Source organism: Sus scrofa, chromosome 1, assembly GCF_054392235.1.
Source record: "Sus scrofa isolate SSC_HxYL_T2T_F1_AM1 chromosome 1, Sscrofa_HxYL_maternal_Yorkshire_Landrace_v2.0, whole genome shotgun sequence".
Lineage (NCBI taxonomy): Eukaryota > Metazoa > Chordata > Mammalia > Artiodactyla > Suidae > Sus > Sus scrofa.
The window spans coordinates 122,766,590-122,793,214 of record NC_139383.1 but is presented as its reverse complement, the minus strand read 5'-3'; the positions used below and the strand labels follow the sequence as shown (position 1 = coordinate 122,793,214).

The 26,625-nt window shown below is 47.6% G+C and overlaps 1 protein-coding gene and 1 long non-coding RNA gene across 9 annotated transcripts in view; one reads left to right on the top strand and one right to left on the bottom strand.

Moving 5' to 3' along the window:
• LOC102158936 (uncharacterized) overlaps nucleotides 1-26,625 on the bottom strand; it is a 257,286-nt gene that overhangs the window by 219,838 nt on the left and 10,823 nt on the right. The gene's annotated exons all lie outside the window — the stretch shown is intronic.
• LIPC (lipase C, hepatic type) overlaps nucleotides 1-26,625 on the top strand; it is a 151,132-nt gene that overhangs the window by 116,936 nt on the left and 7,571 nt on the right. For 3 of the 5 annotated variants that reach the window (XM_084974659.1, NM_001143714.1, XM_021063936.2), the window contains 5 exon segments: nucleotides 3,172-3,362; nucleotides 7,220-7,402; nucleotides 8,283-8,400; nucleotides 11,415-11,648; nucleotides 14,603-14,848. In XM_084974659.1, coding sequence (XP_084830785.1) covers nucleotides 3,172-3,362; nucleotides 7,220-7,402; nucleotides 8,283-8,400; nucleotides 11,415-11,648; nucleotides 14,603-14,848 — 972 coding nt within the window. 5 annotated transcript variants of the gene reach the window in all.

Here is a 26,625-nt window from a genome sequence, read left to right as displayed (position 1 = left end):
CAGCAGCTACATGTGCTGATGTAGAATTTGACTGTGAGAATGGCTGATTCTCACACTTCCTTTCCCAGTTTGCCTTCAACTAGGACCTAACCAGGGCCCAGGACATAATATAGTAATATATGCTTAATAAGTATTTGTTGAGGAAGTAAAGGAATGAATGAATATCTGAACAACTTCCTCGATCATGCACATGCTAAAAGAGAGGCAAGCCCTGAGAAAGAAAAGGAAGAGCACAGGTCTACACAGGTGTTTGTGAGCCTTTTCCTAAGCAACTCTTTAAGGACAACTCTCTTTCCCTAGGACTCTCCTGAACAGCCTTGAGGCCCCAGGCTCCCGGGCCAGAGCTGATTCTCCCAGTTAGATTCCAAGTAAATACACACAGGATAGAACCGGTCCTATGAATGCAACAGGGGTAAATTTTCACAGAAAGAGAAGATGTCACTGAATAGAAATGCAAGATGCTAGGTGCTCTGATCCATACTTATTTTAACAACACACCCTTAAATGGGCACAAATTATGTGCCAGGCCTTGTTCTGAGCTCGTGACAAATATCAACTTATTTAATCCCTGTAACAACTTTACAGCCTGGGTATTATCCCTATGCTCATTTTATTTTCAGATAGCCCTTTTAGCATTCAAGTCAGCTATCCTGGAATGAAGGAAGATGTAGCTATTCGGTTACTGAATGAAAGAAAATTAGTTACCTTGAGCTCCAGTGCATAAATGGCTGACAAATTGAACAAGTAGCCTTTGATCTGGGATGCAGATCTCACAGAATACCTCATCCCTCACTAAGCACTTATTAAGCATCTAGCAGCTCTGCCTTCCATGAGTTCACAGCCTGGTGGAGGAAACACCACACGCCAAAACAAATCAATTACCGGGTCTCATGACAAGTACCTTAGGATCAGGGGCCAACATGGTGCTAGCAGCAAGAAGAAGTAATTACCTCTGGCTAGAGAGGAAAGCTTCCTGGAGGGGGGCAGGGTATCGGAGTTTGGTTAAAGGCTGGACCAGAGTTCACAGCAAAACGGTGGGGAGGGAAGTGAGAGTACAAAGCCGCACTGGGAAGGAGTAGCAGTCTAGGGTAGCGGGAGAGCATAGAGAGGGGAGGAGGTAAGGGGTGAGGGATTATCATTCAGGCGGTGGCCTTGGCTGCAACACCAAGCTTAAAGTCAATAATGAGTATAATAGTCATTTCTGCTCTGGAAAGATTCTTTGAGCAGCAGTGTGGGGGAGGGCGGTGAGACTAAACAGAGAGACCAGTTTGGAAGCCCTGGCAATAAACCAAGCAAGAAACAGGGTGCACCTAAATTAGGGCACTGGATTCTAGGGCTGTTTGGGAACCTGAAGCTTTTGACTGATTGGATGGCTGGTGAAACAGTGTAAGATAACACCCTGGCTTCTGTCTGGACAGCTGTTGGCCTGCTTTGCAGCGTCTCTTCATTGCTTGCAATGAAATGGGAAGCACAATCAGCTCTCCCTTGCGGGGAAGAGGGTAAGCTCAGACAATCTCTAAGCTTGGGAAAGCCAAACTGGGCAGCAGAAATTTTCTTCATTATCTCAGAGACATTATTCCAATTCTCACTCACATCTTCTTTTAATAAAATATGATGCATTTCATTCTGTCATCATAGTGAAAAATCATCGCCCTTTCCTGGGAATTAATAACCTTTCAAATTAATAACCTTTGGGTAGGAAAATTGGTTTCATTAATGCCTCCCCTTGCACTTTGTAGTTTTCATCATCTCTCTGTTCTGCTGTCCCCTGAAACCAAAAGACCAAGACTTATTGTTGGAGAAGCCTGAATGATTTTATGCTCAGAAAGGATGATCAGGGTTCTTAGTAGCTGAGCTGAATGGAGTTCACTGGCCAAAAATGCTGGTATGGCCTTGTGTCTGCCCCTCAGCCCCAGGAGAGCCTAGTCTCTGCCAGAAGGGCACCCTCCCCGAGCTCTCAGCCTGAGTTCTAATCTTGGTAGAAACAATGTCACCTATCTTGGAGTGTCACAACCCTGAGAACATGGCCACTCCTCAGGCTCTACCCAGCCCTTGATCAGAGGCATGTGTCTTTAGCCGACACCATGGTCTTGACAGCTGTTGGGCTGCTTTGCAGAACTGGCTGATAGCACACCCTCCACAAAGTGGCTCAGTCTCAGGGTGAAGCCCCCCACCCCCTGGAAGAGAGGGTGGAAAGCCTTTCGGGAAAACAATAGAAGGTGTCAGCCTCAAGACAATCTTCTCCCCATCCCATCCTCCCACAATCTTTGAAAGATTCTGAATGGATATTCATGTATCCTTTTCTGCTGAAAAAATTCCTTGATAAAGAGTTTATCATCTTATTATCTAGAACATAAAGTCTAGACTCCTAGCATCCCAGCACCCCCACCCCCACGCTCCGGCTGCCCAGCCTTCTGCCTGCTTACACCCACAAGGTCCCATGCCTCCAAGCCCTTACTCAGCTATTCTCCCAGCTTGGAAAGTCCTGCTCCTTCCACCCACCCCACACACCCACACATACACAAGCCCTCTTTCTTCCCTCAAGGGCAGCATCAGCATCACTTCCCCTGAAAATCTTCCATGAATGCCAAGCCCCATCAAGCAGAATCCACCACTCCCTTTGTGACCTTCCCCACCCCTACCTGGTCCAAGCAAGACTACGTGTGAGAACAAGCTGAGCTACAGGAGAGAAAGCATAGAATCATCTAACTAAGATGCTCTGTGTGCTGGCTCCCTAGCATAAGAATGTAGGGAATCGGAATCAGAGAGATCAGGTTCAAATTCTACCACTTACTAGCAGCATGACTTGGAGTAAAATACTTTTCCTCTCTGAACTTCAGTCCCAGTTGCCTCACCCATATTCCCACCATCCTAGAGTTACTCTAGTGTCTGACTGGCTAATCCTGTAGTCACTGGGATGACAGGGTGATCCGGCCCCCTCCACCTGGGTATGTGGTCCTCCTAGGTCACCCTCCTTCATCTCCCAAGACAGAAACGGCCATTCTGCTGGAAAAGCTCTTTAGGGTTCCCCAAAGCCATAGCCCATGCCTACCTCCAGCACTTAGTAGTAACCCCATAGCCTAGCACTCTTAGAAATCCTTGGGTTGCCCCAGAACTGGCAGAAGTGAAACAAATGCCAGGTTAAGCATTGTCCCCAATTTTATATTCCAGAGCTACTGGGAAGAAGATCTCGAGCTGCTGAAACAAAGGAAACATTGCAGGAGACAAAAACCACCAGATTCCTTCTCTTTAGAGAAGAAACCGATCAGGGCTGTCAGATTCGGCTCGATCACCTAGACACGTTACAGCAGTGTGGCTTCAACTCCTCTCTGCCCCTGGTGATGATAATCCACGGCTGGTTGGTAGGAAATGCTTACACACCTTTTTTCTCTCTGATTTTACATTTTCTTTTTTTTTTGTCCCTCCCTAATGTGTTCAATTTTAATAAAAAGATAGGGAGCTGGTGATAACAACTTCATGCATATTTGTAAAGTACATTCTAATTTTCCAAGTGCTTCCCCACATATTATCTCATTGATTATCTCAATTTCATGAGTAAGCAGGGCAGGGAAAGTATAATTATCTTCACATTTCAGGTAATAAAATGTGGCTCAAAGTGGTCGCACAGCACATAAGGGCCCGTAAGGGGTTGCAGTTCATGAAGGTGAATCTGTGTCTTTCCCAAGAGAAGGTAGGAAGCCAGAAAACACAGTCTCCCAATGAAATGTTGTATCTGATCTATAAGGGTTAAGTCCAGCTGCAGATAACAGAAACCCAAACTGGCAGTAGTTCAAATAAAACAGAAGGGTCTTTTTTTTTTTTCCCCATTTCACACAAAAGTCCAGAAATATGTAATCCAAAATGAATAAACTCTTTTGGTCAATGAAGTCCTCGAGGACCCAGTTCATTCCCTGCTCACTACTCTGCCATCCTTAAAGTGTGGCCTTCATCCTCATAATCCAAGATGGCAGCTAGAGCGCTAACTATCGCATCTGTATTCCAGGCAGCACAAAGTAGTAGAAGGTATACACAAAAAAAATCAAAAGAGTTTTTTCAGAAACAACTATATTGAGATATAATTTCCATACCCTACAATTCATCCATTTAAAGTGTACAATTCAAAGGCTCTTGATATTTAAGTGTGTTTTCTTAGGCCAGCTTGCTAGAAGCATCTGTGAAATGCTTCCAGTTATATCCATCGGCCATACTGAGATGGAAAGGTGCCTGAGATATGCAGCCTCTTAGAGAAAGTGTAGCTTTTTAGTGATGCTGAAATTCTATTACTGTGGAAGAAAGGGAAGAAGAATATTGTGGGCAATGATTGAAGTCAAACAAACATGTTTCCAAGAGAAAATTCTGCCTTCTTGGTTTCCACAATTTGAAGCTTGGTTCACACTTTGAAACCTCCAGCAATTTGGGATCTATGACTTGAAAACCTTTCCCTGCCATCTAGTTAAAAAATACTCTAGAAACCTTCATCTATCCTACCCTAGAGAGCAAAATGAGCCCATCCACCCACCACCACTCTTTCAACATGGATTCACTGATACTCTCCACATGAACAAAACAGACCCCAGGCCTGACTTCCTGAAGCAGGGGAACCAGACAAAGCCATGTGGGTGGCTCTAGCCACAAGGTGGGGTGCCTACTATTGCCATCCCAGAAAAACACAGAGGCTCTTGCAGCCTGCCAGCAGCTTCCCCCTAGGACTTACAGGGGCCCATCCTTGGGAAGTGGGGGCTTTCTTGCCCCTAGAGAAGAGATCTAACTCAGATGAGACCCTCCAGGAAGCTAAGCCTTTTACATTAGATAGCAGCCCATTTAATCCTCACACTTCCCTCTACAGCCAGTTGAGTTAATCTCATCTCTCAGAAAAGGAAACTGCAGCTCAGAGAGGTCAAGTGGCTACCACAGTTACACAGCCCTCAGTGGACAGAAACCCAAAAGCAGAACCCGCAAGCTCCAAAGCCCACACTCTTTTTTTTTTTTTTCTGTCTTTTTGCCATTTCTTGGGCCGCTTCCATGGCATATGGAGGTTCCCAGGCTAGGGGTCTAATCAGAGCTGTAGCCGCCGGCCTATGCCACAGCCACAGCCACTCGGGGATCGAGCCGCATCTGCAACCTACACCACAGCTCACGGCAACACCGGATCCCTAACCCACTGAGCAAGGTCAGGGATTGAACCTGCAACCTCATGGTTCTTAGTCGGATTCGTTAACCACTGAGCCACAGCAGGAACTCCAAAGCCCACACTCTTAAAGACTCCACTCCATCTTTTGTCAAGGATGGAACCTTGTCAAGGATGGGTTTGACAGGGGGCCCCATCACACAGCAGGTCCCACACTGCACTCTCCTGACCGCTGCTCTCTCTAGCTGGGCATGATGCCCCATCCCTGTTTCTTTAAGAAAAGCATAGAATAGGGGGCAGAGGCAGAACCTGAGAGGAGGCCCATCTTAAAGGGAACTCAAGGTCAGACATGGAAAGCTCTTCCATGGCAGCAGAGGTGGTTAAGGATAGATTAGAAGGCCAGTCATTGTTGAGGGAAGAACTTCCATCTCTTCAGCTGCTTTTCCCAAAGGGACCTTCCTTTAAAGAGTAAAAGAGAAAAGAAATTGGGAAGGAGGGACTGCATCCTGAGCAAAGCTTTGGGGAGAGCAGAGCTATGGACTTGGCCCTGGACTCAAGGTGAGGACTTGAGCTGAAAGCCTCAAAGCATGGAAGGCTGTACCCCACACGGCAGGGTCTCCCATCTGACCCCACCTCCCCCAACTCCCCCCATCTCTGCTTGTACTCCTTCCACAGACCATGTGATTTTCTCCTCTTGGCCTTGGCTCAGGCTGTGTCTTCTGCCTGTGGTGTCCTATCCCTCTTCTGCTGCTGGAAAATAGCCATTATATATTAGGTGCTCCAGAAATATTTGTTAACTGAATTAATGGCTGACTAAATATCTTGTTTACAAACATGAAGAGAAGAGGGTCTTCTTACCAGGATCTTTTTACCAGAATGAGTTCTTTTTTTTCAAAATCTTATCTAGACTGTAATACATCCACTATTGCAAGTAATAATGATAACAACGGGCAGCAGCTACTGTTGCCACAACTCACAAAGCTCTTGCTTTGTTCCAAGCACTGTTCTAAGTACCTTACATCTATTAACTTATTTCCTTCTCCCAACAACCCTAGAAAGAGGATGCTATTTTTACCCCATTCTCCATACAAGGAAACTGGAGCACTGAAAAGGTAACTTGCCCAAGGTCACTCAGCTAGTAACTAAGAGAGTCTAGGATTGAACTCAAGATGCTACAACCACATAGAAGGCACTGGGTAGACATTTACTAAATGAACGCATCTTAACCCAGAATCACATGCCAAACCATCAGTATTGTTACCAGTGCCACCTCTGTGTTCTTGCCTTCAATCACACCTGAATGACTGCTCTCCCCAGATGTACCCCACTGCCCTTTTGTGAATCTGCACTTCTGCACGTGCTCTTCCTTCTGCCTGGAATGCCCTAGACACCACCGTCCACGCATTCACCTGCCCACCTCGATTCTTCTAAGCAAACTGCTATTTACCCTTCAAGACACAGCACAAATTCCTTTGTCCTTCAGGAGCGCCCTGCAAACTAGCTCTCAAACAGGGTACCTACACAGAACGATTCTCCATAAACATTTATTGAGTGCCTACTCTGTCCTGCTTACGGTGCTAGCAGGGCAGAGCAGAGCCAGTGAGGGTGGGATTCAGAGGCGCGGCAGCACAGCCCCTCCCCAGAAGAGGTGGCGCTGGAGCTGACCCTCAAAGGACAGGTGGTCTTTCTACCTGATTTACAGAGACATTTTCATCGTTTTAAGGCTTGGAAAGTCCTAAAATAGGGCAATGATCAGAAAACAGCTCCCTTTTGAGAGGCGGGAGTAGTACCCAGGGGGCACGGGAAAACTCAAGACAATTTTGGCATTTACAACTTGGGGACCGGGGGTGTGGGGGGAGGCAGAGATGCTACTGAACAGCCACAGAACCGCCCCACAACAAAGAGGTATCTGGCTCCAGATGGTGCTGAGGTTGAGAAGCCTCTTGCCAAGCCCTTTCTCTTGGAGAGAAGGACCTAGCATGAGCTAAGAGTTGGAGAAGAGAGGTGAACCAGGAGAGAGAGGAAGCTAGCGTGGTGCTCCCTTGCTATGCCCTCCTAGTAACGCTGATGACCCTGTGGGCCCACCCTCAGATGGATGGCTTGCTGGAAGACTGGGTCTTGCAGATGGTGGCGGCACTGAAGTCTCAGCTGGCCCAGCCAGTGAACGTGGGGCTGGCAGACTGGGTCACCCTGGCCCACAACCACTATACCATGGCTGTCCGCAACACCCGCCTCGTTGGCCGGGAGATCAAGGCTCTTCTCCGGTGGCTGGAGGTGAGACCTGCCCTGACCTTCACCCTACCCCCATCCCCACCTCCGCCCCCTCCCCCTCCCCCTCCCCTCTTCTCCCTTCCTCCAAGACAATTGAGCTGGTCTCCTATAGCAGCGCATACAGGAAAAACACTTCTGCTAAGCTCACAGGAATAGGAAGGCACAGGACAGAGAATGGACCCCCAGGGCTCTCTCAGATGCCTTCCTTGAACCCCTATTTTGTGGAATGATCTGCCCCTACTCCCCCATCCACTATTACTTTTATGCTCACTTCCTTGGATGTGCTAAGGGATCTAAACACACCCTGTAGGGAGTTCCCATTGTAGCTCAGCTGGTTAATTACCCGGATAGTATCCCTGAAGATGCAGGTTCAATCCCTACTCTCACTCAATGGGTTAAAGATCCAGCATTGCCACAAGTTACAATGAAGGTCACAGATGCAGCTCAGATCCTGCATTGCTGTGGCTGTGGCATAGGCTGGCAGCTGCGACTCTGATTCCACCCCTAGCCTGGTGAACTTCATATACCTCAGGTGAGGCCCTAAAAAGACAAAAAAAGAAGGAAAAAAACCCCCAAAACCTGTGAACTACCGAAGTCCCACATGAATGAATGGGATCACTTCTGCAAGGCATTAACATCCAGGTGAAGCCAGGTGGACAGGAAGCAGCATCACCAGGCAGGACCCCAGGTAGCTGAGCCCAAAAGCCAACAGGACAGGGTTAGCAAGGTGAGAAACCAGTTTGGGTCCTGAGTAGGACTTAAGCACCTCACTTATGATCAGGCACAAAGAACAGAGAGAGCCCAGAACAAGCTGGACCCCCCAAAGGCTTTACCCAGGCAGCTCTCCTCCCCCTTCTACAACCACCTCACTGCTGTCTTCCAGGAATCTGTTCATTTTTCTCCAAGCAAGGTTCATCTAATTGGGTACAGCCTGGGTGCACACGTCGCCGGATTCGCTGGCAGTTACATGGGCAGAAAGCACAAGATTGGGAGAATTACAGGTAACCATGCCTGATAAGTAGCAACTGTAATCTCTACAACTGTCCCTCGGCGTGGAGTAAGGACCTGCTTTTCTAGCAGGCTCATAATTAACACACCCCCAGCTTCCTTCAAGCTCTGTTAGAGTTCACAGGAGGACTCGTAGCACTATTTATTTCAAACATGACCACTGTCATAGATTGCTCTTCCAAGAGAATTTAGATCCAATCACAGCCTCACTTCCTATGGCCTTTCCTCAAACAAATGTCTCTCATAGTCATGCCAAACAGGTCCTAAAATGTAGATAGCAGAAAAGAGTTTATTTTCAACCTATAATTTTAAAAGCCCAGTGTGAGTTAAAGAATGACAGCCCTGGAAATCCCGTTGTGGCTCAGTGGCTTAAGAACCCGACACAGTCTCTGTGGGTTCGATCTCTGGCCTCACTCAGTGGGTTAAGAATACAGCATTGCTGCAAGCTATAGTATAGGTCACAGATGTGGCTCGGATCTGGTGTGGCTGTGGTATAGGCCAGCAGCTGTAGCTCCAATTTGACCCCTAGCCCAGGAACTTCCATGTGCCACAGGTGTGGCTGTAAAAAGAAGGAAAAAAAAAAAAAAAAGCTAGAAGACTGACAGCTCTAAATTTGCTATAACAGACACATTTCTACCCCAGTTTCTACATTTGTGAAATACATGGGGTCTACCTCTGGGGTTCATTTGGACTGAAGGAGGGATCTCTGCACCAAAACCTCACGCCTAGCTCTATGCCAGCTTAGAATGCCCCCTAGATACCCAGAAAGAGCTGAGGATGTGCAGGATGGCCTTTCCTACCAGGCGACCCTGACATAAACCTCATCCCTTCCTGCTGCCCGAGTCACATTCCGAAGAACACACCTGATGAAATGGCTCCTGAGCCCGCTGATTCCTACAGCGTAAAACGCAGGAGGCCCAGGCTAGGCCCTTGTCAGATCAGGGTCCCTGGAGCTCTCAAACTTCTCCTCCTGCTGTTCCTTTCCTGTAGTTCTAGGCTTCTAGGAACACCAGATTCTTCTCTAGTCTACCAATAAGCCATGGCCCCTTGTGCTTCTGGGCCTGTTCAGTCATTGTTCCCTTTGTCTGAAACAACAAGCCCTAGTCTTACCTACCAAACTCCTATGCATCCTTCAAGACCTAACAGGTAAAAACAGTACTTGATAAGCAAAACCAATTCAAACAAATTTTAAGATGAATAGTATGGCTGTGACCTTTTATTTTGTCAAGAAAGAACATTTTTTGGCAACTACTATCTACTGATAGCATTACTTCATAAAAGAAGAGATTTAACACTGAAAAAAAAGGGAAAATAGCAGACATCTATTTATTTTTTGTCTCTTTGCCATTTCTAGGGCTGCTCCTGTGGTATATGGAGGTTCCCAGGCTAGGGGTCGAATCGGAGCCATAGCCACCAGCCTACGCTCAAGCCACAGCAACGCGGGATCTGAGCCGCGTCTGCAACCTATGCAACAGCTCACGGCAACGCCAGATCCTTAACTCACTGAGAGAAGCCAGGGATCAAACCTGCAACCTCATGGTTCCTAGTCAGATTCATTAACCACTGAGCCATGACGGGAACGCTGAAAATAGCAGACATTTAAACAAACCAGATTTGTCATGATGAGAACTCATTTTCTGGTCCTGTTTTGTTTTTTTTTTTTTTTTTTTTTTTTTTTTTCCCATCTTGCTGATGACAAAGGCAGCCAGGTCCACAGAACAGTAATTGACACCCTCCATGATTTAACCCTCAATAGCCTAGGGGCAGCGGGTTAAGCAGACCTCCCATGAGAACCTTCTGGGGGCCCTCTCCACACTGCCTGGTGTCACAGGCCACATCAGGCATTATTAGCCAGGCCCATACATGTCAGAGGCAGCAGGACACCTAACTACTCTGTTGTCATCTTATAGTCAGCCTGATGAAGAAAGCAGTGTAAATCCCACATAGACATCCTTCATTGTAATCACAGGGGAGGGCTGGAGAGCAGGGCCTGTCATGGCCCCCTGTCAATTCCCCTGTCAACAGGGATGGAAACCAGGGCTGATGTGGGATAACAGAATATCCTTCAGAAAAGGTAAAGCAGGGGAATTCCTGTTGTGGCTTAGCGGAAACGAATCTGACTAGTATCCATGAGGTTGCACTTTGCATCCCTGGCCTCACTCAGTGGGTGAAGTATCTGGTGTTGCTGTGAGCTGTGGTAAAGGTTGCAGACAAGGCTCAGATCTGCGCGGCTGTGGCTCTGGCGTAGGCCTGCAGCTACAACTCCAATTTGACCCGTAGCCTGGGAGCCTTCATACACCACAAGTGTGGCCCTAAAAAGACAAAAAAAAAAAAAAAAAAGGGTAAAGCAAAAGATAGAGAAAAAACTTTAGGACTGCATAAATACGCCCCAATTACAGTTAGCCAGGAGCTGCCACTTGTCTCATGCAAACCTAAGTGTCACTTAAGGACCAGAACTGTGAGCAGTCCTATCTGCTCACATTTTTCCCAGAGAACAATAATGTCACAAGGCTGTTCTGAACATTCCAATGAAATGACATTAGTGTAGGGGGAGAGCCAGCTTGTTTAGGGAAATTATTGACAACAGGCAAGCAGATAAATTCTTTCTTTGATGGGTAGGTTAGAACCACTTACAATAAGCACAGTGGTTTTTTGTATGCAAACAGATGCTCTTGAAAGTAGCTGGAGAGGTACTTCAAATTGATTTGCTTAAATAAATCAAGCATTCCCTCATAACCTTACTTCTATCACTGAATGGTTCCTGCAAACCTTTTTCTTTTTTACCCCATAGATAATGCCCAGCTGGTAGCCGATTTTTTAGCACCATGAATTACTGTGGTTTTATTCCAAAAAGGTTGTGGCAAGATTTCCTAGAGAAAGATTATGCCCCAGGATTTTCTTCTTCCTGCTAGTTCATGAATGTGTAATAACATCAAAAAGCTGAAAAGAGCCTTTCTCCTGCCCTCCCCACACCCCCACCTAACCCTCCCCCTTGATTCCCTATTAGGGCTGGATGCAGCGGGACCTTTGTTTGAAAGAGCTTCTCCCAGAGACCGTCTTTCACCGGATGACGCCAATTTTGTGGACGCCATTCACACCTTTACCCGGGAGCACATGGGCCTGAGCGTGGGCATCAAAAGGCCCATAGCGCACTATGACTTCTACCCCAATGGGGGCTCCTTCCAGCCTGGCTGTCACTTGCTAGAGCTCTACAAACACATTGCAACGCACGGCTTGAATGGTGAGAAAGAAGACCCTGGCCTAGGCTGGTTTACCTCCCCACACTTGCATGGAGCCTCAGGACCCAGGAGGAGCTAATCTGGGGGATTCTGGGAAGAGTTTGGCAAGGACGGGGACCAGGGTGAACGATCTCTAAGTCCACTCAGAGACAGGGCCTGTGCGCGTGGGTAAGGGCTGCCTTTGCCCAGGCAGGCCCCTCCTCTGCAGCAGTGGTCCCTGAAGCCCAAGCACTGAGGGTGAGAGAGACACCACTGGAGTCCCCACTTTTCACCCACCCAGTGTGCCCAGCAAAGTCTCTCCCTGGTACTACCCCTTCTGAAAGCTTTCTCTGATGCTTCCTCATTCAGGGGGCTTCCTCTATTCTGGGCCCCATAATGATCCACTTAATAGCTCAAGGTTCCCCCCCGCCTCTTTTTGCAGCATATGGAAGTTCCCAGGCTAGGGGTTGAATTGGAGCTGCAGCTGCCAGCCTACACCACAGGCACAGACAGCAACATAGGATCCAAACTGCATATGTGTCCTACACTGCAGCTTGCGGCAATGCTGGATCTTTTAACCCACTGAGTGAGGCCAGGGATTGAACCCTCATCCTCACAGACACTGTGTCAGGTTCTCAGCCAGCTGAGCCACAAACAGGAACTCCTAGATCATGGTTTCTTGATCCCTGGTCTAAGGCTGCTCCCGCTAACCCTACAGGGCAAAGTCCAGCTCTAAATAGGTCCTTGTGACTTCCTTCATCTCAGGGCAGAAACTGAATGTGGCATTATCTGTGTTGTGATCCCACTTCTCTCTCAAACCCTAAAACCACAACATTAATGTGCACATTGATAACAGGTGCAGGATTAAAGAACAAAAGTGTCAGCAGAAACCATACCTTTCATAGGCATTCCAAATGTCTCATTATTATAAAATATCACCCTGATTAAGGAATGCCAGCATTCCTGTTATGGCTCAACAGTAACGAACCAGACTAGTATCCATGAGGGTGCAGGTTCAATCCCTGTCCCCGCTCAGGGGGTTAATCCAGCAGTGCCATGAGCTGCAATATAGGTCACAGATGTGGCTTGGATCTGGCATTGCTGTGGCCATGAGTAGGCTGGCAGCTGCAGCTCCAATTTGATCCCTAGCCTGAGAACTTCCATATGCCATGGGTACAGCCCAAAAAAAAAAAAAAAGAAAGAAAGAAAGAAAGACAGAGAGAGAGAGAGAAAGAAAGAAAGGCCAACTCACCCACTCTAAGCCAACTGAAGAACCCCCACCCCTCACCCTCCCTTCTCATCCCAGTCATCTAAAACTGAGCTGAGAACACACCCTCTAGTGATGATACCACTGCCTTCAGGGCTCAGCTATCAGAATGACCTTCACACTCCAACATTATCTCATTTTGGCCAGACTCCCAGCCTTCCACCCACCCTCGCCTGAGAGAACTTTTGGGGAACTTCCTCTTATCAGGACATCTTCCTCCAGTCACTACCCCTCCCATCACCAGCAGTTCCCCATGACCTTCCTGCCCTCTTCCCAGATCTGCACCCTCCCTAAGCTTGACACACCCCTAGGACAGTGTTCATTAACTCCTTGCCTGGCAAATGCACCTCCAACCAACTATAGCCATTTTCTCTTTTGCGATAGACTGCAGATTGATGAAAGCATGTATGTTGACATAGCGCGCCCTGGGCGCGGTGTGGTTTTTCAGTTTTCTTCACTCTTATGTTTGTTACCTCAGTCACTAGATAACTGCTTTACCATCCTCAACACCACCTGGTTAGGTGAGCTTGAGTCAGTTAGTGAATGTCCCTGAAGCTCAGTTTTCTCACTTGTAATGGCTGTCTCAAGGATTTAAAGATCCAGACAGGCAGTTGGTGCAGTGCCTGCCCCATGGTGGAGACTCAGCAAATATAGCCACTAGTCACCAAGAACTGAGATGAGTAATCCTGGGGAAATCAGCTTCTGGCAAAGCTCCCTGTACTCCACCTTCACATGAGGTACTTGCCCTGTCTCATGGTGGTTCCTAACATTCCTAGAGCATACTTCGCTTAAGATCAAATTAAGATTTAGAGACCCCAAAACAAACCCCACCCCAAAGGTCAAAAGCTTTGGTTGATAAACCTCCTCAACTTGCTGTTTGGAGTTAGGCCCATTCAGACCTTATCATTGGGGCATGTCCTTCTACAAGCCAATCCCCCTGCTAGTGTCACAGGCCACTTACCTCAGGCATGCACTGGCTCCCTTGGGACGTGGCAGGGGAGGCCTCGGCTCTCATCAGACCATTAGCCACGTCCCAAGCGTGCCTGAGCATTGGTTTACCCAACTTCATTCAGAGGCATTCCATACAAGCCTGTTCTGATAACTGGCCCCTAAAGCATCCTCACTTGTGTACTTTTTTTCTTTTAACAGCCGCACCTGCAGCATATAGCTGTTCCCAGGCTTGGGGTTGAATCAGAGCTGCAGCTGTAGGCCTACACCACAGCCACAGCAACACAAGATCTGAGCTGCAACCTACACCACAGCTTGTGGCAACACCAGATCCTTAACTCACTGAGCAAGGCCAGAGATTGAATCCACCTCCTCCAAGACACTATGTCAGGTTCTTAACCAGCTAAGCCACAGTGGAAACTCTGCACTTGTGCATTTTTAACCATATGAGACTAAAATATTTCTGAAATGAATTACACTATCCCACTTGCTCAAAGAATTCATTATATTCTTAGTGACTTGGGGCTCCTATTAAAACACCTACTGTAACATACAGCAGCCCCTCAGAGCCTGGGATTATGCCTCTACCCTGTGGCTTCCACGGGTTTACTCTTTGTGGAGCTTTCAGTTGTCACATCCACTGTCATCAGAGGCTTGACCTCTGCAATCTCCTCCTTCTCAATGTGCTATTTCTCTGCCCTAAGAAATGAGGCAACCCTCCGGGCCAAGGGGCAATAATGTCCCTCCTGTCCTGTGTTCCAGCCATCACCCGGACCATCAAATGTGCCCACGAGCGGTCAGTGCACCTGTTCATCGACTCCGTGCTGCACCCCGGCATGCAGAGCACGGCCTACCTGTGCAAGGACATGGACAGCTTCAGCCAGGGCCTGTGCCTGAGCTGCAAGAAGGGCCGCTGCACCACGCTGGGTTACTACACCCACCAGGAGCAGCAGAGCAAGAAGAGCAAGAGCCTCTTCCTGATGACTCGAGCCCAGCCCCCGTTCAAAGGTGAGTGCGGGAGAGCCTTCAGAAGGCCAGGGTGTAGCCATCTGTCCGAAGGTGCCAGAGCTCCCTGAAGTCTTTTCCTGGAGCGACTTCAGGCTCTGCTCTTTGAGTGTTTTGGACACTGCACCGATTCTAGACTGTGCTGTCAACACAGCCACTCTCTCACTCTCCAAGAATGTGGCCACCTCGCTGCCAAGTGCGGAAGGAGGAAGCGTGATACTTTCTGGGACAATCCTGGGGTTGGCTTGTCTTCATCCATTTCCATGGTGTCCCAGAATGTTAGATCCAGAAGGCCTTGAGCAACTACCTTGACCAACCAGGTCTCACTCACTGTACAGGGCCCTGGGGGTGTCTGCAAACCCACGAGAACCCAGCGCTTTCATCTCTGCCGGGGCTGCCAGGAGAAACTTGGGCTGCAGGCTGCATTTGAGGTTCCTCATTTCCCCTCAAGTTTGAATCAGCTCTTCTTGCGAGAGATCATTGTCCTATTCAGGCCAGCCCTAGATGAAGTTCCGCTTCTCAACCTCGGGGCAGAAACCACACCCATTCTGCTCTCCGGGTTGAACAGTAGGTCAGAGAAAGGGCTTGGCCATGATTTGGGCTGAAGCCAGCAGTACTACTTCCCCTCAGCCTAAATCCTCCTACAGGGAACAAGCCAACATCTGTTGCCATTAACATTTCTGCCTAATCCTTAAAACAGCTCGAGAGTGATTTAGCATCTTCTAGTTTCAACAGCACATACTCGAAGCTGGGGGAGGAGCACAGCGCTGTGTGATTATTACTGTGCAGGTATTTGCAGCTACAGACATGAACACAGTCAGCACTGCTTTGCATTTGTGCAGCATTTTACACCAAACATTAGATGCAGCCTGGGCCTCATGGTGCCCACCACAGCCAAGCCAGGCTGGCAGAGTTGGTTACAGTCCCAGGGTAAAGAAGAGGAAAACCAAGCTGGGGTTCAGTGACCTGGCCACATGGCCTAGGACCCAGCTGCCCTCTGACTGCCAGGCCAGCGTTTCTTCCATGACTGCACTCCCAAGTTCAAGCTCCCAGGTGGCTTGTATGTTAGGTTCCTCTGTTTATCTGAACTTACTGCTCTCCAGCCACATTTCCCCTCCATGAGTCCCAGGAATGACAGAAGTTGGCTTGAGCAGCTGATAGCTTCTGAGAGCCCTTGGAATGAGGGCAGAATCTTTCTTGCCTGAGGGGCAGAGGGTGCCCTCAGCTGTCTGTCCTTGAGTGGGTGGAGGAGCCTGAGGCCTTGGAGCAGGTGAAGGAATTTGGAAGGCCTCCCCGCTTCGCTTTGGGGAGCTCCCCCGCCACAGGCTGCCAATTAGACACTCATTTGGGTTAACCAGCTCCTCTTTTAAATGGTGGAACCACCTGGAGTGATTAAGTTTCTTGCATAATCAGATTTCACTGGATAGACTTTAATCCTGGAATGTTATTGTTTGGAGAAACGGTTCAACTCCATCATGTCCCAGACATGGAAACCAAGGCACAGATGAGAGAAAATCATTTGCCCAGGATACCAAGGGAATTCCTGCCAGAGCCAGCATTTAGACTCAGGCCTCCAAATCAGAAGTCAAGTGATTTTTTTTTACCTCAGTGAGCCACCCCTGGTCTGACTGTGGAGGCAAGGGAGGGAGGAGGGTGTGTGTCGGGGCGGGGGGGGGGGGGTCTTCGTGTGTGTGTGTGTGTGTGTGTGTGTGTGTGTGTGTGTGTGTGTGTGTGTGTAGCGGGTCTTGCTTTTGCCCTGGGATCAGCTAGAAAGAAAGAGCGTCCTTTTTCACCTTCCAGGGCAGGGCTGTGCCTCTGAAATGAGGAACTCAGTCCTGGGTCCCGCTGGAGGAGAGCCACTGGGGGCGTGGAGATGGGGGCGGATGCGAGCCTTGGGAGAGGAAGAGGGGGAAGGAGGAGCAGCGGGCACAAGCCAGGCTGATTTTCTCCCCATGCCAAGGACCCCTGATGCCCAATCACCACACACTGCTCGTGGGAACTCACAGGGACCCCCCGCCTGTAAGGCAGGACCAAGGAACCACATTAGGGCAGCAGCATCTCATCCAGCAGCTGCCAAGGGCAGTGTGCTCAGCCACTATTTATTCTTCAGGCATCCGTTGAGCCCAGGTAGCAAGAGACCCTGCCTGTCACATGCGGCATGCTACTGCTGTCCCAGGAAGACAGACGAGTCCCTTGAAGACAACACTTGGGTCTCTTTATCACCAACCACTCATCTTGCTCCAGGGATGTCCAATGAGAATAGGACCTAGGGGCCGGTGACTTGGAGGTGGGACCAGGGGGCAAGACTGCCTGCAACTGCCCCGGAACCGAACCTCCAGCCCCTGACAGATTGCAGTGGTGAGCTGCAGCCTGCGCTGCATCCTTCCTGCCCTGCTCTGGGCCCTCCAGTTCTCCCCAGTCCTGCCTCAGTCTTTCAGGAAGCAAAGTCCTAATCTGTACAGCTTCATTTCCTTCACTCCTGGGGAGTCACATCCCTGCTGTCCCTTTAAGTGGTCCCGCATACCACTACACATGATGCTCAGATGACACTCCCCCCGCCTATGTAGAAGCTGCCACTCGTGGATACTGTGCAGTTTGTACAATGCTATGTCGCCCTGTATGGAAGCCACTAACCATATGTGGCTATTTAAATCACTTAAAATGAGATAACATCAAACATTTGAATCCTCAATCACACCAGCCACCGTTCAAATGTTCAAATATGTGACTGCCATGTCAGAGAGTACAGAAATAGACTGCTTCCCTCATCCAGAAAGTTCTGTTGATGGTGCAGGCATCAGGTCTTTAATCTAGGCCACCATAACTGCACCCTTCTTCACCCATCATGACCATGATCGTCTCTGACGTGGGCCAAAAAAGCCTATTTCACTGGCCGCCTGCAGCAGTGGATGAATACTTCCAGAGTCATAAAGGAAGATTTCCCTAACCCTGATTCCGGAGAACCCATGATCCCTGTTTTTCAAAGGACGTCTAATTGCACTATATATTTTAGTGCAGGGTCTGGCCGGGCAAGATAAACATCGCCTCCTGATTGTAGTTGCACAAAGGATGACTAACTCGGCCCTCATTCCTCTGGCTCCCAAGATATTTTGACAAAACCATCACAGGATCTATTTTCTACAACTAAACACCAGAACTCGGGTAAACACTGGGAGAGGACAGCAGTAGCAGAAGAGAATTGGGAAACAGTCACCCAGTGAAAACAGGCAATTTATCACCCACGTCCCTTCTCAATCTCTCAGGAGGAAACTTTGCTAGTTTGGGAGCCTGTTTTTGTTTGTTTGTTTTGCTTTTTTTTTTTTTTTTTAAAGAAAGCGGCGGGGGGGGGGGAAGGTATGAATCTGTATTAAGTCCAATTTAGCAAGCAACTTACCTTTTTTTTTTTTTTTTTTTGATCTTTTTAGGGCTGCACCCATGGCATATGGAGGTTTCCAGGCTAGGGGTCGAATGGGAGCTGTAGCTGCCAACCTACACCACAACCACAGCAATGCCAGATCCAAACTGCATCTGTGACCTACACCACAGCTCACAGCAAAGCGAGATCCTTAACCCACTGTGCAAGACCAGGGATCAAACCTTCGTCCTCATGGACACTAGTCAGGTTTGTTACTGCTGAGCCACAACGGGAACTTCCTCAAGCACCTTATCTAATATAACCCCCACAGCAGTTGGGTGAGGTCACTGGGTTCAAGAGAAGGAAGGAGCACTCAGGTGGGCTTACTCTGTCCAGGCACTGTGTTGGATATGTTGCATTTATCATTTAATCTTCACAACCATGTACAGACAAAGCGGGAGACAGAGAGAAGCAGGGAGACTGATGATGCCTAATTTTCCAATAAATAAATTGAGATTCAGAGAGGCCCAATCACCTTCCCAAAGTCACTTGATTTGTAGAGCACTTGACCCTAGCTGCCCCGATTCCTTGCTCCTTTCACTGCATGTGGCCGCCTAAGCATTGGACAGGCACTTCCTTGAGTGCCGGCTCCCTCCTGAGTCACCAGGCATGCCTCATGCCTCCTCCAGGGCTCCTCTTTCTTCATCTCCTACCCCCTTCCATCCTCCTCTGCCTGCACCTTCTCCCGGCACTCTGGGCCCCCTCCAGCCAGGGAACTCACTCCAGTTGTGAAGAGCCCTCCTTTCTTCCAGTTAGGGTGATCACCAGCCCTACTGTGACTTGGGGAGTCTGTCTAGCTTTGGCTTTTCTCAGCTACTTCTTTGCAAGGCTTTCACTGATCTCCAGGGAGAGTTCCAGAAGAGCAAGTGGGTAGAGTAGAAAGAGCAGGGTCTTGGGATGGGGATAAGGCATGTCCAGAAAGAATCTGGCTTTGCTGCCAACCACGTATATGACCTTGACTCAGTGACAAAACCTATGTGGACCTCAGTTTCTTCTGCCAGGAAAGGACTGTGTGTGGGCCAGCCTGAGGGAGCACCACTAACACTGGCACCTAGGGGTGGGCACAGTGAGTCCACTGTGCCTGGTCAGTTCAGCAAGCAGAATGGAAAAAGGCATCACTGGGCACTTTTTTTTTTTTATTATTTTTTAGGGCCGCACCTGTAGCATATGGAGGTTCCCAGGCTAGGGGTCAAATCAGAGCTGTAGCCACCAGCCTACACCACAGCCACAGCAACTCCAGATCCGAGCAGCATCTGTGACTTACACCACAACTCATGGCAATGCTGGACCCTTAACTCACTGAGCGCGGCCAGGGATCAAACCTGCATCCTCATGGATACTAGTCAGATTTGTTTCCACTGAGCCACAACAGGAACTCCTCCAAGCACTTTTTACATATGCCACCTCATCTCTTCCTCACAACAACCCGGTGAGAAAGCTTTCAATACCTGTTTTACAGACGAGGAAACTGAGGTTCAGAAAGGTGATGAGCATGCAAGACCTCAGGATGGCGCTAGGAGGCTCTGTTGAGGGATCCTGTTGTGACCCTACCTGAGCACCCTTGGCACAAAGAGCAGCACAACACTCTCTACCCCCTCATACACCCACATGCACACACTTCTAACCCCCACACACAAAACACAACACTCTTTGGCCTAGACACACACACGGTACACTGTCTCCACTCCCAGCAAAAGAGGAAGCCACCACAGAACAGGCAAGATCCAGTTTCATAAGATCAGCGTCATGTGAATGGCACGGTACTGCTGAGCCCAAATGCAGTCACCAACATAAGCTCATACATGCACATATACAGATGCTTATGAAGCCCCTGCGCCATGTTGTCTTCTCTCAAGCCTGCCCACACTTCACTCAGCCAGCCCCTGCCAGTGCTGGCGGCTCGTGCAGTAGCCCTTGCATGAGATCATCCTTGGGCTCTCGATCCCACCATCTTCAACCTTCCTCTCAGCTTAGAGGCGCTTGAGGTCTAGGAGCGAGACCTTGGTGCTGCAAGAAAACACAAGGTCTCTTTCCTCCCATCTCCAAGAGAAAATCAGCACATTGCAAAAACATTTTTAAGTCTCTTTGATGTTTGCAAACAGAGTTATAATATCTCCCAGAGCCAATATTGAATGATTCAGAATCATTTTTTTTCAGGAGACAAAAAAAAAAAAAACTTCCTTTTTTATAAATTCTACAACCTGGTACTCACAGTGGCTACCTTGTGAAAAGGAACTTGTTTTTTTAGGCGGTACCAATAGGATCAACAAAAGATTAGGATCCAGGAATCTGGGGTGTCTGAAGCCTAGGAGGACTCTCTGTGGTGGAGAATCTCCAGAGGCCTCACGTCTCTGCTCCAGGTGGAGTCTGCCTGATCTCCATCAAGGTTAATAGACTATTTCATGCTTTTCATCCTTAAGACCTGAAATAATTTCTCCTGCCTGAACGGGCGAACGTGTCGTGTGGGCCTGCTTGCAGTCAAAGGATCAAAAGCATTTTTCCTAAATCATTTTTTTTTTAAATCCTTATTAAACATACTGTAAGGTAAAGTGTGCAAAATTATTCCCACTTTTCCCCTTTATCTTTGTAACAGCATCATTGTTCTGGAGGGTGGTGGAGAATACAAGGCAAATTGTCTTTTTTTTTTTTTTTTTTCTTTTTTTAAGGAAAAGCACAAAGATCCAAAATAAGAAAAATCAGTTTTCAACATGAGAGGAATCGAACTAGGAGTCGAACTGGAGCTATAGCTGCTGGCCTACACCACAGCCACAGCCATAACCACGCCAGATATGTGTCCTACACTGTCACAGCAACACCTGAGCCAGGCCAGGATCGAACCTGCATCCTCATGGGTACTAGTCAGGTTCGTTATAGCTGAGTGGCAACAGGAACTCAAAATTTTTTTAATTTCAAGATTTCTCCCCACAGATGGCTTTCCTAGTGCACCTTGTGCTCTCGGCATGTGATGGGTTTGGCCATCGCCCTCCTGCAGACATAGGCACCCACATTCCTTCATGTCTGTGCCCTCCACGGCCCGCCTCACTAGGGTCCCTCACGGCTTACAATCTTTGGAGGTTCTGACCTCCAGCAAAGGTCTCGTCCCAGGAAGACCCTGCAGGACACAAGTCATTCTCCCCCGCAGGGTGTGAGAGCTAAAGGGACCTTTGCAATCACCAGAGCCAATCCCTTCCCCCAGAAGCATGAAGCCAGGGCATCTCAGAGGTGGACATCAGTCTCCTCCCACTCACATTTTAAGAGCAAAGGAAGACAAAAACCTGCCTCCAGTGCAGGGATGTGAGACATTTATCCCTGCTCAGAAAGCCAGACATTCAGTGGACAGGCAGCAGGGAGGAATCTGCAGCAGCAAGAGCCCAGGATGGATGTCAGAGGGTTGGAGCTGGCAGGCACTTTGTCTTGGTGGCTTCACTGGAGGCAGGTGTAGACCATGACTTTTTTTTAGGGGCTGCGTGTTTGCTGGTTGCTTTCAAAGGGCAGATTCAGCTTGCCAGAACCCCAGGAAACAATGGGAAGGGTCTCGTGGAATCATGAGCCAGACACCTGTGTTCAAAGTCTGCTCCACTTCTGACTATCTGGGTCACCTCAGACCCCTTTCCAAATCTCTGCTTCCTCATTTGTAACTCACCAAGGTCATTGATACCTTGTCTGTCTGGGTCTCAGCAGAAAACATGACACCATTCACTGGGGCCAATTGAAGAGAGTAGGCAGGACTCCTTGCAGAGGGTGGGTGATATGAAGAAAACCAGCGTGGGGTGTTGATGCAACCCCAAATCTAACAAGAGGCTGCTGGAGAAGCAAGGAGAAGGGATCACCTGAGGAAATGAGAGCTGTGGAGGAGAGACTGCTTCAGCAGCTTGTCCTGGGGTGCAGTAACTATGCAGTCAGGCTCCAAAGCAGGAGGGAGCTTTGAAAAAAAACCACCCAAATCTCTCTTCTCTGCCCTGGCCTCCTGCTGGTGGCTCCCCGGTGGTCAGTCCCAACCAGAAGCCATCCTGCAAGTGAGCCGGGAGATGAGGCTGTGGGGTCACATCCTGGGTTTCCCAGCTGGGCAGAGAATGCGTGTGGATAACAGGGGAGGACTAGAAAATGGAGTCTAACCACATGTTATCCTGAGTTAGTCTTGTTAGGGGGACAAAAATAATGAGTGTAAAACACCTAGTGTGTCACATCGCCTGGTGCTTAGTAGGGTCTCAGCCAATGGAAGCCATTTTCTTGTTCCTCCTGTTCATAATGAAGCTCTTTCATGAAGCATGTATCCTGCCTTGCTTCCACACCAAGAGCCCTGGAAGCATGCCTTACATACTTGGTGTGAGCTGAGACTTAAGGTACAAGCTTTAATCTGGCCCCCAAGTGTGCCCTCAGAGAGCCATGGATATTGATGCCATGAGACAAGGCGGAAGGTGATAAGGGCCACATAAGTGACCCTTCTTCCCAGCTGCAAGCTGCTCCAAGGCCAGGACCACAACTTCCGGTTCATTTTTTCCCTAATACTTTTATTTATTTTTTCTAATACTTTTAATTTATTTTTTCTTTTTACGGCCATAACTGCATCATATGGAAGTTCCCAGGCTACGGGTTGAGTCAGAGCTGCAGCTGCTGGCCTACATCACAGCCACAGCAACACCAGATTCAAGCTACATCCGTGACCTATGCCACAGCTTGTGGCAATGCCAGATCCTTAATCCACCAAGCAATGCCAAGGATGGAGCCCACATCCTCACAAACACTATGTCGGCAGGTTCTTATCCTGCTGAACCACAACAGGAACTCTGTTTTGTCTTAATTCTTAAAACTTTTCTTTCTTCAAAGAGTCCAGTTAAATACATGTTTATTGTAGAAAATGGGGAACTTGCAGAAAAGCATAAAAAAAGAGAGTAAAAATCACCTCTCGTCCCTCTCCAGAGATAACCACTTAATCTTTTTGTGAATCCCCTCCTTCTCCATTCTGTTTTATTAGAGTCGGTCTCATGTTACATGTACAATATGTACCCTGATGGTTGTTTAGGGGTTTTTTCTTACTTTCCTAAGCATTGAAATCATTTAAAAAATTTCTTTTTAATCACTTCTTAAGAATAAATCACATGGTTGAGAATATGAACTCCGAATCAGCAGACAAACGTCTAATTGCAGCTCTGCCAGCTCTTAGCTGCTTTACGGTGAACAAGTTACTTAAATTTCCTGAGCTACATCTTCTTCATTTGTAAAATGATGCGGAGGGAGGTTAAAGCAGACATCTTACCAGGTTATAGTAAAGAGAAATGAGATAATTATGTGAAACAATAGCTCAGTGTCTGGGACGTAATGAAGAGCTAAATGGTGATTATCATAATTGCCATTATTGGGAGTGCCTGTTGTGGCTCAGTGGGTTAAGAACTTAGCATATTGTCCTTGAGAATGCGGGTTTGATCCCTGGCCTTGCTCAGTGGGTTAAGGATCTGGCTTTGCCACAAGCTGCAGCGTAGTTTGAAGATGCAGCTCCCATACGACCCCCTAGCCTGGGGACTTCTATATGCTGCCAGAGCAGGTGTAAAAATAGAGTAATAATTGTCATTATTAGTTCACAAACATTCCTCTATTGGTGAATATTTAAGGTGTTTTGATTTCTTTTTTCATGAAATAATTCTCTTATGACATTTTTGAACTTTAATCTCTTTCCACACTTCAAACTTTTTCCTTAGGTTATATAAAGCTATTGATCCTGGGTATTAACATTTAGAAGTTCAAGTTCTGGAGCCAGGTGACCTGGAGTTATATCCCAGCTATGCTACTTACTAGCTGTGTGATACTGGAAAAGTCACTTAACCTCTCTGTGCTTCAGTTTTCTCTTCTCTAAAAGGAGACAATAACAGTATCATCTGTTGTAAGGATTAAATGCAATAATAAATGCAAGGTGCCTGGCACAGGTAAAGAAAATAAATGTTAGCCAATGTTATTACCATGCATACCACCAATTAGACTATCATGCGCAACAGCTTTCAGCACTGGGCAGTGTCTCAATAGATTTCCAATTAATGCATATTAAACTGATCGCCATGAAAGTTCCTTGCATACTCTGAAAGATGCCCTGTCTCCTCATCAGGAGGTTAACCCAAGGCCAGTTCTCTCCAGTCATCCAGGCTACCTCCTCCCCCACCCCGTCATGTCTAAGGCCTGTTTCTTTCCTTTTTGCCTCAATTCAAATTATAATATGATTCACTTGATACTGAGTTCCCTATTCCGACCTCAAATAGCATAAGAGCTTTCCAGAGGCTTCTGGGATAATAGGCCAGAGTCCCTGCCTCCATCGCTACCACCCAAGGATTTAAGGACACTTCCTGGAACTTGGGCTACAGCCCATCTCTAATTTCTCACCCACAGCCTCATAGTCTTGAGAACATCAAATTACTGTATTCCAGGCTGGAGGATTTGAACATCTATGATGCAGGGCACTGGAGCCAATCCATCAAAAAACCCAAATGGGAACACTGGTTTATGCCAAAGGGAAGGATTGTGTAAATACGTCAAAAACCCGGCAATACAGTCACACCAGGACCCTGCAGCTGAAGTGCTGGCAACACACCATTAGCCACAGCTGCTGCCAAGTGCATGTGTGGTTACCAAGCTCCACTGGAAATGCACCATTTGGAAGTAAGTAGATTGATTCATGAGGAAGGTGCATATTTCCATATGCCGGCTGCATGGGATGGATGATCCAGCGACCAGTTCCATAATCTACACTTTCCAGGAGGAATTCTCCAACAATGCTTGAAACTCAGATCTTGAATTCTCAGAGGTGATTTCCACCTTGCTAAATGTTCATATATATCCTGATACTCCCAAGCAAACTGTCAGTTCCTTCATTCCACAAATGTTTGTTAAGCATCTACTATCTGTAAGTACTGTGTGAGGATTAGGGAATTAATTATCTAGGACAGGGAAAGCACATATACAACCAGCATATCATAAATCCCCTCTACCCTTTGCCCAAGGCAGACACCAATCCTCCCAAGAGCCTAGACATCGTCTCAGAGCCCATCTCAACACAGGGGTCTCTAGGGAGTCCCTAGCAATCAAGTTGACCTGCCCTATTAAACCTGTTGGCAATCTTGGAACTAAAATAGTACGTGTGCTTAGAGAATATGGATGCAGCAAGAAAAAAAAATCCAAGCAGCCATCAGTCATTTGCTAATTTTGAAAACAGCCGCACAGTTGGTTGGTGTAACAATTCAGGCTAAGCAAGGCAGTAGGTCCAGGCCAAGAGCACAGACTGCTCTGTGACTTTTAACAGGTCACTTCACCACTCTAGCCCCTGTTTTCTTCTTTATAAGACAGGGCTGTAACTCATGGACATGGAGAAGAGACTTGTGGTTGCCAAGGGGTAAGGGGAGGGAGTGCGATGGACTGGGAGTTTGGGGTTAGTAGATGCAAACTTGTTTTGGGGGTGGATAAGCAATGAGATCCTGCTGTGAGGCAGAGGGAAATATATCCAATCACCTGTGATAGAATATTATGGAGGATAATGTGAGGAAAAGAATGTATATATATATATATATATATATATATATATATATATATATGTATGTATAACTGGGTCAATTTGCTGTACAGCAGAAATTGACAGAACATTGTAAGTCAGCTATAATTTTTTTTAATTTTTTTTAAAATATGGAGCTGATAATAACAATACCCTCCTCATAGGGTGGTTATGATGGGCACATGAAAAGATGCAATGTAGAGTGTTTGATGGTAAGAAATTTGCTTTCTTAGTTAAATTAAGAGACTGTATGTATGTCAGAAGAATCAATTTCTTTTTTCTTATTTTTTTTTTCTTTTCTAGGGCCATACGTGCAGCATATGGAAGTTCCCAAGCTAGGGGTCTAATCGGAGCTATAGCTACCAGCCTACACCACAGCCACAGCAACACAGGATCTGAACCACATCTGTGACCTACACCACAGCTCACAGCAACACCGGATCCTTAACCCACTGAGCGAGGCCAGGGATCGAACCCACAACCTCATGGTTCCTAGTCTGATTCGTTAACCTCTGAGCCACGATGGGAACTGCCAAGAAGAATCAATTTCCTTCTTCCCAATAGCATTCTGGACATTTGATAAGGTAGAAAAATTTTAGGCCCAGTTACTAGGAAAACTTGTCTTATTTCCACTGGAAAATGCTGCTTATTGAACCCCACACACCTTGTTCCCAGGAACTGCCCAGTATACAGAGATATGCTCGTCAGGACCTATTTCTAAGCTGGAGCGCCACCCCACCCAAAAACTGGCCCCCTCATATAGTGGGAAAAGTAAAAATGGCCATGTGTTCTCTTGCATTTGTCAGCTGCCTAAAAGGCAATATATCCTTTAAT